Source organism: Pseudonaja textilis, chromosome 1 (genome assembly GCF_049901715.1).
Source record: "Pseudonaja textilis isolate UNSWEBS1 chromosome 1, rPseTex1.2, whole genome shotgun sequence".
NCBI lineage: Eukaryota > Metazoa > Chordata > Lepidosauria > Squamata > Elapidae > Pseudonaja > Pseudonaja textilis.
In genome coordinates, this window is record NC_141990.1 from 214,052,125 (window position 1) to 214,066,441 (window position 14,317).

The window sequence follows — 14,317 nt, forward strand, 5'->3', positions numbered from 1 at the left end:
ATACTAAGGAAGGTGGACATATCTTAGTTAAGACCAAGCTGAATTTGATCTATGACATACTTAAGGAAGAGGAAATGGAAACTTTGCTTCAAAATTAAGGTAGCTGATCTATCAATATCTAATGAGATATAGCATGAATTATTTAACAACTTATTTTAATTTATTATAATGGTTAACAGCTCATAATTTCTGGTTGCTTTTGTACGGTAGGCCAGTTTCTTAAAAATGTAGACACAAGCCTTCCCTCTTATTACTGGCTTCTTTCTGCCCATTTGTGTAAGATCATATTACACAGCCTGGCCAGAAATTTGTGCTGCCTGGGTCAGAGACCTCCTTTCCCCGTTTTCAAGAAAGAGGGGTAAAAGAGTATATCCAATATAGCCAGTTTTCATGGCGCCAACTTAGCATTGCATTAAACTGGAAAACTTGGAACTTGGAGCAGAGTAAAAAAACAAAACAAAAACGAAGAGGGCCAAGAGACAGTCTACAATGCTTTTGCCTTCTTGAAATGGAGATGAGATGTAGTTCATTACCAGAAGGACGTTACATACCTGTGCTATCAGGTTTGCCAGTATTTCCTGTGCTGTACTAGTGTGTTTAATTGCCACCTTTTATTTCTTTCCCCAACTAGCTCTAGTCGATGACCTTCTGAAAAGTGGCAAGACCTCTATCCGGATTATCAATGGCGGCTGGTCCTTTTGGGGGGGATGGTCATCTTGTACCCGGGATTGTGAACTGGGCTTCAGAACCAGGAAGCGAATGTGCACCAATCCGGAACCCAAGAATGGGGGTGTTCCTTGCATAGGATCTGCAATGGAATATCAGGATTGTAACCCCCACCCTTGCCCAGGTAAGCCCTTTTTTACATTTAGCATGTAACCAAGACCATTGGTATGTCAAGCATTGGACCCCCTCTCTACGAAAGGGCTTGCTATTGCTTCACTGTACCATCCTAATTTCCCAGGCTCGTCTAAAATATACAGACCACTGTGACAGCATACTGCCTGCGTTTAAAAACAATGTCGAAGTTGCTACTAGTCCAGAATAATCCAGATTGATCCTTTCTTTACCGCTATTGGCACTTTCACACAGAACAAAGTGCTTTGTCAATTGCAGTGGTTCATACATTAAAACATTGATTTTAATCCTTAAAATTCTAAATTGCTTACGGCCAGATTTTCTCAAAGGCTGCTTTCCCATGTATTTTACCTACTTGAACTGTTAAGGTCTTCTTTTGAGGCTTTCTCTGAATGCATTGATTCAGTGAAATGAGGGAAATAATGTCTTAAGCAGGGAAAATATATTCAATTGTTGAACAATCCCAGCTAATATGATTATGATAAGTGCTAATTATGTTGTAATTATACAACATACTTGTATATGTTGCATATACAGTATATATAGATATATGATGTATATACAACATATATAGACCTCAGGTTTCTCATATATATATTAAAGACTAACTATTTTTGGAGGTAGTGTCCTTGTTATTGAAAAATCTTCCAGGAAGCTTTGCATTATAGTATTCTGGGTACTTTCAGTGAAGATGCTTGTATTCACTCAAATATTTTTAAATGCATGTCTTACAGTCTCTTCTTCTGAACATCTTCAGTGTTTTAATGATTTTTTTAGTTTCAGTAATTTATAATGTTTTACGTTGTCTTAATATTGTATTTTTCCATCTCTCATCTAGTGAACTTGTATCAATTGGCAGCTGTATAAAATATAAAAAGTAAGACTAAAATCTTAACAATAGTACCACCTATCTGAAAAATCACTTCACTATAATATTTGGACCGTCATTAATAGCAGTAGCACTTAGATTTATATGCCACTTCCCAGTGCTTTACAGCCCTCTCTAAGTGGTTTTACAGAATCAGCATGTTTCCCCCAACAATCTGGGTCCTCATTTTACCCACCTTGGAAGGATGGAAGGCTGAGTTAACCTGAAGCCAGTCAGAATTGAACTCCTGGAGTAAGCAGTGAGTTGGCCTGCAGTACTGCATTCTAACCACTGCACCACCATGGCTCTCATTGCTGTTATTTGAGTTGCAGTAGATTAAACTCAGAGGTGTCTATTTGTTGTGTTCTATTTCATCTGCAGTGAAGGGCTCATGGTCCTGCTGGACTCCTTGGTCTCAGTGCTCAGCAACATGTGGAGGTGGACACTACCAGCGCACCCGGACCTGCACCAACCCAGCACCAACTAATGGGGAAGATATCTGCATTGGGCTACACACAGAGGAAGCCCTCTGCAATACACACCCATGTGAAGGTAGCAAGCACTAAATTTGTTCTTCAGGACCTGATAGTATGGTGCTTTCCAAGATTACTATGCAACAGTAATAGCTATTGTTGAACTACTTAGTATTATCTTTCCTATTGACATCCTCCAATTAGGTTGGAATTACAGAATTTCAATCAGCTGGAAGACTCTCTTCTCAGCTGATGATTGTCCTCAGTTCTGCTGTATGAGATCTGATTAAAAGCCCATTGATGAAACATAGCTGACAGGATTCTGTCATGCCATCTTTACAGTTTTTTTTTTATTTAAAATTAATACATTTAAAGAATATTCAGTATTCCACAAAGAGGGTGATTCTGTTAGCCTTGAAAGTGATGTTGAAAGAGTTAGTCGTAAAAGCATGACTGTATGTTATCCATTCCCAAATGGCTACTAAAAACAACGATAGCAGGAATATTTTATTCCAAGTTAGGAACTGAAGGAGGTTTTGATGAAACAGAGAAAAGCACAGTAAGAGTTTTTAGCTTACTTTGCTAAGTGAGGATGTTCTGCAAAATATGTGCTTGGCATACTTCTGAAAAGTGATGTTGATAATCTTATGCGCTCAATATGTTTTTGAACTACAACTCCTGAGCTGAATGTTCAGCTGAACAACTGCATTCAAATCTTTAGTTCAGTATTTTATCTCTTGCACTTTTTTCCTAGCATGACACTGAATCATCCTGTCTAATTTATCTTATTTCTGACATACATAATTTTAAGGAGGCTGGTCTGAATGGTCTGAATGGAGTTTATGCAATGAAGATAGCATCCAGTATCGTAGCCGTTTCTGTGAAATCCACAGCCCAGGATCTGTTCAATGTGCAGGGAATAGCACACAGTACCAAGAATGTCTGTATAATGAGATCCCTGGTAGGTAGAATTTCATATGTTTCAGTACACTAGAGAGGCAAAAATCTGACTGATTAAATGTTAAGGAGAGCTTCCTATATGGAAAAAAAAAGTGGTTGCTACTTTTAATATCAGTAGGATGATGTGTACAGGTGGGTTTATTGAATGAATGATTTCTTTTTTTAATGTTTCATAAGCTTATATTCATAAGAAGATGGCATTTGGCAAAGTAAATGCCAAATAATATTTGTATAAATATTATACAAATTAATACATGATTACAGAAGGTAGGTACAAAAGAAATAATTTAGGAATAATCTGTACTTTGAAGGAGTATAATCATATTACAGGTGGTTATGATGAGTTTTAGCTATGCTTGATTAAACCATTTTCAAGAAGTTACTTGTCTTATTACAACTAACATCTATTTTATTTAGCACATGGCTAAAATGTTAAAAAGCACATCAGTTACCTTCTTAATGAGCAAATATGAAACTATTTTCTCTACAAATTCAAAAGTAGACTATATATTTATGTTTATATGGGTGGGAGGGATCCTATGATTCATAAATACAAGATATTCTGCACTCCAAAAAAAAATTAAAATTGCATTAAAATAAGCTGAACTTGGATGAATTAGATCAGTGGCTAGCAGAGGACAGACATATGACAGGTAACATGAAAGTAAATGGTTAAAATACTGACATATCTTTATTCATTGCTTTGTCTGGTGCAGCTAATTCCAATACCATTATTATTCAGTTAAAAAAATCTGAAATAAATGATGTCAGATAAAACATAATAAAGGGTGGATTAGAGTGTTTTAACAGTTTTATTTATATAGCAATAGCAACAGCACTTAGACTTATATACCGCTTCACAGTGCTTTACAGCCCTCTCTAAGCGGTTTACAGAGTCAGCATATTGCCCCCAACAAGCTGGGTCCTCATCTTTGAAAGTTTTAAATATTGAAAGTCACCCAGGATCAACTATGCATGACTTGGGTGGCTGTATAAATTTATTTAATGAATAGATGGTTTGGAGTTGGGATGAAAAACATAATATGTGTGCTATATTATCCACTTGTGGTATTCAGATGTTTTGTAAATGCAACTTGAATTGTACTACTCATTTCTTCAAGTTTTTTATATATACGTGTCTATGATTTTTGCACAGGTCTTTCTACAACAGAATACTGTTGCATTTGACTAATTCTCAATCTGATCCACATTTCTGTAATAACAGGAAGCATGTTCTTTTCAGGAAGGGTGGGGGGGGGTGTTTTTTTTGTGGGGGGGTGTTATGATATTTCATTCTGTATTTTTCACCAGATCTCTGAAAGAGCTACTTGTTTGCAGCAGAAATTAACTTGCCATGTAGTGAGCAAAATTGTTTTAATTGCCTGTACACAGATGACAAAAGTGACATTTCCCCCTCCCTTTTTTTTCATTTTGTTTAGTAATCCTGCCAGCATCGAGCATTGATGAGAGCACGAACTGTGGAGGTAGAGTACAGCTAACTATAGATCTTGCATTTATCTTAACATGACTACTCTTTTCTGGGATGCATCAACCAAACCATTAATCTGTGTGATTCACATCCTGTTGATATCCCTAATTCCACTCAAGTCTCCTTGTCAGAGTTGGAGAGGGAAAGTTTTTTTTTATATGGATGTGAAATTCTCAGAATAATTAATTACTAGGGAAATCAGAAACCTTTCTGGTGTAACTCCCTTTTCATTGAGCTAGAAAAAGATCCCGTGTTTTCCTTAGTACTCTCTTAATTGTAGAGTTATCACTGGGTGTCTCTACAAGCAAATTATTTCTGTTCTCCAATTCAGGTAAAACTTTGAGTTTTAGGAGAAGCATTAAAACAATTATTCCTTTAATTAGCAAATCTGAGGTCAATTCTATAATACTTATTTTATAAAACAAGGCATGTTTTATTTAGAAATTCACATTAACTTAGTTCAATCAATCAATCGATTCAATTAATTCAATCAATTCACTTAGTTATAAATTGTTAATGACATAAAAGTGAGTAAGTTCAAATACATTCAACCATTCAGAACCCCTCCCATTCATATTCTATTATCAAATTTATAAATATGTATTTATCACCTATCTTGTGGTTCAAGGCTCTACTCCTTTTAAGAAATGCCCATGTTTTCTGAAGAAAGAAATTGATTGAAGAAATTGATTCCTCTTACATTTTTTGCCATCTTCCATTGTAGAAAGCCCCCAAAATAGCTCCAGTGTTTGTTTTTTTTGGAGTGGTAAAGTATTTAGCAGATGGGGGAAAAATAGTCTGCTAGGAAATTGGGCACCATGCTTACCCATGCGATGTCATCAGCTGCTCTTCATGGGATGCCAGAGGTGTTGTCAGCTGGAAGCAGTCGTACGTTCCTTTTCAAAAGCCTCAGGGGATGAGGAAGCTTTGGGTCAACCCTTATAAGCAGGCAAAGCAGAGGAGGAGTAATTGGACGCAATAGCCGTGATGCTTGAACAACAGGAATGGCGGGGAGTCTTCTCTGGCCTGCAAGATTGAAGTTTTTTGCTTCGATTTTCCTTTCGTAGAACTTTTAAATCTGCCTTGTGTTTTAAATATTCTTTTTACATTAGCCTTTGATCTACTTAGATTGCTTAGCACGGTATTAAACCTGCTACTGACAACTGTAAAAATACTAGCTTCTAGGATGTGAGAAGCTGTGGGCATCAGGATAGTCGATATAATCAGAATGCAATAATTTTTTCAGTTGCCTATAACAGTGGGCCCTTCTTTATCAAGATAAGAAACGTCGTTAAAAATCTACCTATAAATCCCAGGGGTACCAAGGCAAGACAGCCTGTGTAAGATCTGGGTTGCCTTTAAAAGTTGCCAGTCACTAAGTTTTATCTTCAAAGTTCAGGAAAAGGCATTTTCCTTGTGCAGAATCATTACTCTGTTCTCTGTAGTTACTTGTAAGTTATGACCAAAGATTTTGAAAAGGGCAGAAGAAAAATTGGCTTTTTATGTTTCCCAGAATAATCAGCTGCAAATACTGATGGCTCTTTTCCCTCTGATTTTATTTTAGATGAAAATTGCTTTTTAATGCCTGTGGTATTTCATGACTGATATCAGAAAAAAAAATCTGCTTATCTACAAACAACAAACTTTATTTGGTCCTTTTAAAGTTCTGACCATTGTTAGATTCATGAGATATATTTGCTCAATCCTTTCAGATCAATTTAATAAGCAATTTTTTTCTCCGGAAGAATCTTTAAGTTGTAGATCTGAGATGGGGGCTGAAAATTTTCAGTTATCTCACCAAACTATAATATCCATGAGAAGTGCAGAGGCATAAAACTATTGCATTTTTGTAGTTACAATGCCCTTGAAAATATTTATAATATTGTGTGTTTCTTTGCTGATGCTATAACAGAGGGTAGAATCTGACTATGAAAGAAAAAGAAGACCTTCACATACCACAACAATTTCCACATGAAAAAGTATTGTTCTTTTTGGAATTTCTACTGCACATTTTAAAATTGATTTAGCTTATTCCCCTCATCAACAAAGATTTTTTTTCTGTGAGGGGATGTTGAAGGGATGTTTGTTGCTCGGAATGTTTGGTATTCTGTAATTCCATATGTTCTTCGACTCTTCACACAAGGACAATCTTACCATTTAATAAAAGTGCATTTTTCTTTTTACTTTCAACAAAATGACTCTTGAAGGTTACACAATGTATTAGGACTGTAATTGGCAGGAACGGTTTTAGGGGCATCAAAAAAACACCTTAATCCCAGCTCTTGCCCACCACAGTCACACTTCTCAGCAAGTCTCTTAGACACAACTTAGACACATATATTCAAACTATCCTATATGAGGGAACAAAGCAATTGAAAATAACCAAATGAGCCAAAGTCAGGAGACAAGCTTTTAAAGTAAAGGAAGGATATATGTATGTACGTCTTTGAATCAACATTGATGCCTAATGTCTGTCTGGATAAGTTCCTGTAGTTTCCTTGGCAAAATTTAGGAAGGTGTTTGCCATGACCTTTTTCCTAGGGTTGAGAGGGAAATTTGCCCAAAGTCACCCAGCTCGCTTCATGCCTAAGATAGAATTAGAAGTTCCAATCTCCCAATTTCTTTCTAAACCTCCCACCAATTGGCTCTCTAAATAGAGGAAGGCAGCATGGAGAATCAGTGACCGACCTAGGGTCAATTATCCATAAATTCATACACACACAAAAAAAACATATAATGCATAAGCAAGGAACAGGCCACAGTTCAGATTTTGAGACTTTGGCATCCTAATGAAAATGGCATCTTTTAACTCCTTGGATTATTCCTAACCCTGCTAGATCAGTAGGAATTCTGATTGATATTGTTCCAGAGTCATTTGTTGAGATGCAAGTGACATTCATACAACTGGACGAAATAAATAAATAAATCACCAGAGGCCATTAGGGCGGCCCTCCAACTTAAATATCAGGAACCAGCCCCTTTTTATTATCTAGTTTATTTTTATTTCCTCCCTGGCATTTTAAACAACCCCAAAGGCTATTTTCCTTTATGATTAGTGAAATGTGCTTTCTGTGACAGGCCCATCCTTTAGATGTGTATTGTTTGTAAACTTCATTTTTTCAACCTGTCACCTTCAATGTTTAGTTTCGGTTTCAATCAAAGGAGAAAGGGAGACTTTTTTTAAAAAGCAAGGCATGATCCCATTAACACAGAATTGCGATAGGCAAACTAATAGGAAGGAAGGAAGATGTATACAATGTCCTGGATGTTTTCAGAATTGCGTTTTGCTTGTACTAAGGGAACAGAAAATTATTCTCAGGCCTTCATGCATTCAGTAGCCATCCAAATATCCTTTTTTATGGTTGTCATGTAAGAGTATTTTTTAATCATAAAGGGGACACCTCTTATCCAAAATTTTGCAGATGAAATTGTAGAAAAAGAACTGAGGTATCCTCTGTTGCTATGAGAAGATACAAGCTTCGCTTAATATGTTTTTGCCATCCAGTTCACTTCTCTATATAAAACTGATTTTAGGGGAATGGTAGGAGGAATATATTGAGCTATATATACATTCAGGCATATATACATAAAATTTAGAGTCTATCTGACACCCTGTCATTCGGTGTGGCTTATAGTGTTTAAAAGCAGGAAACAATAAAAGCTTGGCAACCAATATACCCCAAGGCCTGGGAAAATAGCCAAGTTTTCAGTGACTTTTTGAACATCGAGAGGGTGAGACCTATATGGATCTCAGAAGGCACGATGTTCTAAAGAAGGCCTGCTTCCTAGGTCCCTGTAAATGGCATTATTTAATCAGGGAAATCTGGAGCACAACTATTCTGTCCATGATCAGAAACTGTTGGAGATAGGTGGAAGCCCTGAGCCATAAAAGGCTTAAAAGGTGGTACCAGCCCTTGAACTGCATCCAGGTGCCATCTGGCATTCAATCAACAATGAGTATGGTAGTCCAAATAGCCAAGATAGTAATGGACAAGCATATTGTGAAAGAAGGGCCAGCATGGTATGAAGCCTTACAATATTTTTGTTTACAAATTATAGTACAAATGTTGCAACTTATGGTTGAGAAAGGTGGTGTTTTGCCATGTTTGTGTCACTGATCTTAGCTTCCTCTTAATACATTTCTTCCAGGTTTTAGCCTCATCCACCTCATTGCCACAGGACTCTCCTGCTTCTTTGGCTCTAGCCTCTTAACCTTTGTGATCTACGTTTACTGTCAACGGTGCCAGAGACAATCTCAGGAGTCGACCGTTATCCATCCCACCACTCCCAATCATCTTCATTACAAAGGCAACACAACTCCCAAGAATGAAAAGTACACACCTATGGAATTCAAGGTAAGAGACTGCATCCATAGATTGATCTCCTTTAAGTGATACGATTCATTTGCAGCAGAAATAGATAACCTGTGACCTTCCAGACTCAATAAACTACAATTTCCAGTATTTTCACCATGGATTGTGTTGGTTAACGCTATTGAGAGTTGAAGTTCTGCAACTGAGGGCCTAATAATACCTATAGTGCTCAGTGGTTCCTAACTCTACATGTAATTTTCTTGGTTGTTTTTTTTGTTTTTTGCAATACACTTGAGTTGAATTTTATAATTGGTAAAATCATATGGCAGACCTATACTAGCTACTGAATCTCCTGATACGCCTTTGTCCAATCAGAACCTACTACATAATTCTTCTGATTCTGTTACGCATTTTACACCTCCTTTTTAGGCATGGCCTGTTTTAGAGAGATTTGTTGTGGCTTCAAAAAGTCTGTTTTCCCACAGAGGATGGCCTTGATTTGGCCCATCACAGTCATAAACATAGCCTTGGTAATATAACTGAGATATATTTCTAAAGGGAAGAGCACTACTGGATATTACCAAGTCTGTGTTTATGACCGTGATGATAATTGGATAATAAGTGCAGCCTCCTATTCAAGACTAAACATTCCGATATTTACTGTGCTTTCTTCCATTTCTTTGTTTTTCTTTAGATAATGGTGTTCCTCTTTTCATTCAAATTTTAATCAGTGTCAGAAAAAAGTTTATTTTGTTCAGAGGTACACATTTGGTGAGCATGGGAAACACCATGTTGAAATAACCAAATGAGTTTTTTAGTTTGGTAGGCTTATTCATAATAAAATATTCTCTGTTGTGTATGCATTGATTTAGAAACCTCTTTTTTAAATTTTATCTGGAATTTCCCTGATCAAGAAATGATCCTGGGAAGCTAATAAATATTGCAGTATCAATTAACACATAATAAAGTGTCTAGCAACTCCAATCAATAAACTAGCTTGGGGACTAGGGAAAATACCCTCAAAAGCAACTGATTAACTTGCAGAGATTATGGCAAAGTTTACTATTCTTTGCCTGTAATTAAACAACAAGCAAAGAAGTAAATAGTGAGTAGGTACAAAAAGCAGGATGCACTTAAAACCAATCCCAGTTGAGAGCCTCCTTAGAAAATCAAGCTTCTAAATCAGGGATGTTAAACTCGCGGCCTGCAGGCCGGATGCATCACACACTGGCCACGCCCATGTCAGGTTTAGTGAAGGGGGGGAAGTCTCAATACGTCACGTTACGACACTGTGACGACACGACTTTGACACCCCTGTTTTAAATAGTGCTGATAATACAGCAATAACAATAGCATTTAGACTTATATTCCACTTCATAATGATTTACAGCCTTCTGTAAGCATTTTTACAGAATCAGCATAGTAGCCCCAATAATATGGATCTTCATTTTACCGACTTCAGAAGGATGGAAGGCTGAGTTGACCTTAAGCCAGTGAGAATCAAACTGCTAGCAGTCGACAGAATTAGCCTGTAATTCTTCATTTTAACTATGCCAACCATGGCTCCTTCGGCAGATTTTCAAATTTTCAAATTGCATGAAAACAATTTTAAAATAATGTTTAGAGCTGGAAAATAGAATTTGGCATACAGTATCAATCCTTCAGTCCTGTTTGCTTGTGTTTCGAACCCTGTGAATCTTTATTCAGGCTTCCCTTGCCCTATAGGTGCCAGGTTGCCCGTGGAAATTCTATCACTGCCAGCAAACAAATGGAAAGGAAATACTCAGTTCTACTGCTACATAATTTCACGGATGCATGCATGATCAGGCGGTATGCAGGCCAGGTGCATCAGTAATAATTTTAGAATCTGGAAGAACTAACTTTATATTGAAGAGATGGGAGGGAAACTATCCCCCAGCAGAACCTCATTATATCCAGGCTGAAAATGGAATGTCAGCTCTTTCATTCATGTTTTAGTTCCTTTCTGTGATTTAAGGAGTTACATATTTTTCCTCCATATGGAATGCCTTACTTGTTCCTGTACAGGAAAGGTGTTGCAAGAGGAAGACAAACTCTGTCCCTGCTACCTCCAGCCCAAAAGCAAGATTAAAACCTACCTTAGAAGCTATGAAAAGTCAGTTTTGTCTATGGGGATCTTGATCGGCCATAGAAGGAAATATAGCATATTGCTTTAGTTCATTTTTAACAGCCTATTTAGTGAAATAATTTACTGCTTCTTCTCTAAATCTTCCAAATGCAAGTGGAGATTTTAAGACCAGACACCTTTTCCATGTCAGACTCACTATGTCTCAGTTGGCTAAGCTCTAAACTGAATAAGAACTTTTCTCCATGATAGGTTATCTTCTTAATGCAGGAAACCATTTACAAGTAGTCTTCAACTTACGATCATGACTGGGACTGGGACTTCTGTTGCTAAGCAAGATGGTTGCTAAGTGAGTCACGTCTGAATTTACAATCTTTCCCCCCATGATCGTTGAATGAATCCCTGTGCTTAAATTAAGCATGGAGTCATTAAGGAAATCCAACTTTCCCATTGACTTTGCTTGTGGGAAGCCGGCTGGGAAGATTGCAGATAGAGATCATGTGACCTTGGGATGCTCCAATGATAATAAATTCATACCTGTTGCCGAGGGCCTGAATTTTAATCACGTGACTGCATAGGATGCTATGAGAATCACAAGCACGAGGACCAGTCATAAGTCATTTTTTTTCAGTAATGTCATGTCTTCGAATATTCGCCAAATAAATGGCTATCAATTGAGGTCTATCTGGATGTTAGGACTATGTGCTCCTCTTCCAACTTTTGCTACTATCTGTGGATTTTCTTTTTGTTGCTCTTTAAAATGGGTCTTAAATATACTTTTTTAGTCCCATTGGACAGTTTTCATTAGAAAATTATGTTGAAATAGTTTGAGTACATAAATAGCATGTTTCATTCAGTTCTGTGCTACTACCAATAAGCACACCAACTCCTGCATGTAGGAAAATGGCTGATCTACTTTCTTTGGAGAGGCCACTGTTATATCTACTGATTGATTGTTTACATGCCATCAAGTGATTGTTGATTCATAGCAACCCCATAGATAAATGTTTCTTCAGGATGATCTGTTTCTAACTTGATCCTTCAGCTCTTCCAACAGTACATTCATTGCTGTTGGAATGGAGTCCATCCCACTTGCTGCCTCTTCCTGCCTTCTTCCCTTTCTTTCCACTTTTCCCAACATTGGGAGCTTTCTCCAGAGAGCTGGAACTTTGCATAATGTATCCAAAGTAGGACAATTTGAGCCTGGTTTTATATCTATATAGATTGGAGGGGGAGGGGAATAAGGAAATCATCCTTTTTTTCCCTTTGAGCAAGGGTGATACTCTTAAAGCAATAAAGCCAGAACAAAATGGAAACCGCCAAAAATCTCCACCCCCTAAATTTTAATGCTAGTTCGTTGCTTGCTTTATAAAGCAGCTTGAGTACTTTGACAATTCCTGTTTCTGCAATAGGTTTCTAGACGTACTACATATGCCTCACTGAGAATGAGAAGAGCTGAATGTTATTTGGTCTTTGGAGCAATCGTCTTATCCCTGTGAGCTTTTTTGTGAGATACTCTGATTTGTGGGGGAGATAATAGCTTGGTATTTTCAGTTTGCCTTAAGAGGCACAAAGCCCTTTCATAGCCTCCCTTTTTTCTCCTAATCATTAACTATATGTCAAATTGTCCAAGTCATGCAGGCAGGAATTTGTAAAGGGTTATAGGTAGGAAGCTAAGGAAGTTTAGCCTGTTGGAACATGAATACCTTGAAATAATAGAAAATACAGGTTTTTGATTTTGAGAGTGATTTGCTTTCCAAGCTTGTTTCAATTTAGTTTCTGAACTTTCCTTTGTGAGATTAGGTAACATCATCAGTAGGGTTTTCTTGTCCTATTCTCCTTAGATTATAAATGTCTTGTGACAAGACATCTTGTAAGAAGAATAGGGACAAGAAAATCCTGGTGATGTTATGTAGTCTGGTAATGAAATGTTCAGAAACTAAATTGAAACAAGCTTGGAAAGCAAACCACTGCCAAAATGAATACCTTGAATTTAAGATTCTTCCTGATCATGGTTATCTCAGTAAGCAAGTCTCAAAGACTGATGTATTTTGTGTTTCCTGAATCGTGAATTCAGTGTGGTATATACCAATTAGTATAGCGGTTTGGTGTGTAGCAGTTAACTTTTACCAGTTCTAAGCCTAGAAACCAGGAGACTGGGAGTTCTAGTGCTGCCTTAGGCATGAAAACTGGCCAGGTGACCTTCAGCAGTCACTCCCTCTCAGCCCAACTTGCCTCACAAGGTTGTTGTGGAGAAAACAGGAGGAGGAAAGAGTATTAGGTATACTCGGCATCTTGAATTACAAAGTAATAAAGGTGGATTAAAAATCTAATGAATACATACACAAATAAAATAAATATCAATTTGCAAATTCCATTATCATTTGTGGGTACAGCTTCAGTTAAATGACTACAGATGAGGGGCATTATATTGTCCTTTCCTGTTTATTGAATTCCTTCCAAAACTTATTATCCATTATTTTTAGGTTACAGTGGCAGAAAATTGTTTGCAAGTTAATGCGAAAACATTTTTATTAAGCACAAGTCAGTTGTGAATTTGGAAAATGTAAATTGTGTCAGACAAAAGAAAATCTCCACTACCCATCCTGTTTCTCTTTCTCTTTCATCTAATTAAATCCATGTTGATTGATGCAGAAAGGCCATATCCTGTTTGGTTCAGGAACAGCCTCATTAATTGAATTTCCTGAATTTCTACTGTCCTGAAAATATTTGCTTCTTTCTGTTCCATAATCAAAGGGAGTCCCTTAGACACCACTAAATGTTATTTAATGCCAGGATGGTGCTGAAGGCTATGCTGAAGTTTTTGAAGTTGATCCACTGGATTTTGTCTTCTACCATAGGTGCATAGACTGAGAGTAAAATATCATGGGTTATAGGAATGGGAGGGAAAATTCCAATAGGAAATAGGGGTGCAGTTAGGCTGAGTTTACAAAAGTGGGTCCTTAAAAGAGAAAACTGTAGAAAAGTCACGTTGGGCTACCAGTAGATAAAGGTCTATTTAGAAAACTGAAGATGATGCTTAGAAACTCACTGGCAATATACATGTGGATTGATTTTCAACTATCACAGCTTCTCCTATTTGAAGAACTATAGTTTGGTAACTGTTTATCAGTGATGAAACATCTATTTTCCTCCACCACAGCAATTCAGTCCCCAGGCTTTATTGGGAGAATTATAATTTAAATACAGTGGGAAAGTTAATATAAATGTAGATCAGAAAAGTGGAGCCAG

General features: G+C 37.1%; 1 protein-coding gene across 5 annotated transcripts in view; it reads left to right on the top strand.

The window, feature by feature from the left end:
• Positions 1-14,317, top strand: part of SEMA5B (semaphorin 5B) — a 601,210-nt gene that overhangs the window by 444,271 nt on the left and 142,622 nt on the right. For all 5 annotated transcript variants that reach the window (XR_015740811.1, XM_087920416.1, XM_087920414.1 and 2 more), the window contains exons 18-22: positions 632-850; positions 2,108-2,278; positions 3,011-3,160; positions 4,599-4,643; positions 8,798-9,003. Coding sequence is in view for 4 of the 5 variants with exons in the window: in XM_087920416.1 (XP_087776542.1) it covers positions 632-850; positions 2,108-2,278; positions 3,011-3,160; positions 4,599-4,643; positions 8,798-9,003 (791 nt within the window). In the remaining variant the exon portion in view is untranslated. The remainder of the gene's footprint in view (positions 1-631; positions 851-2,107; positions 2,279-3,010; positions 3,161-4,598; positions 4,644-8,797; positions 9,004-14,317) is intronic.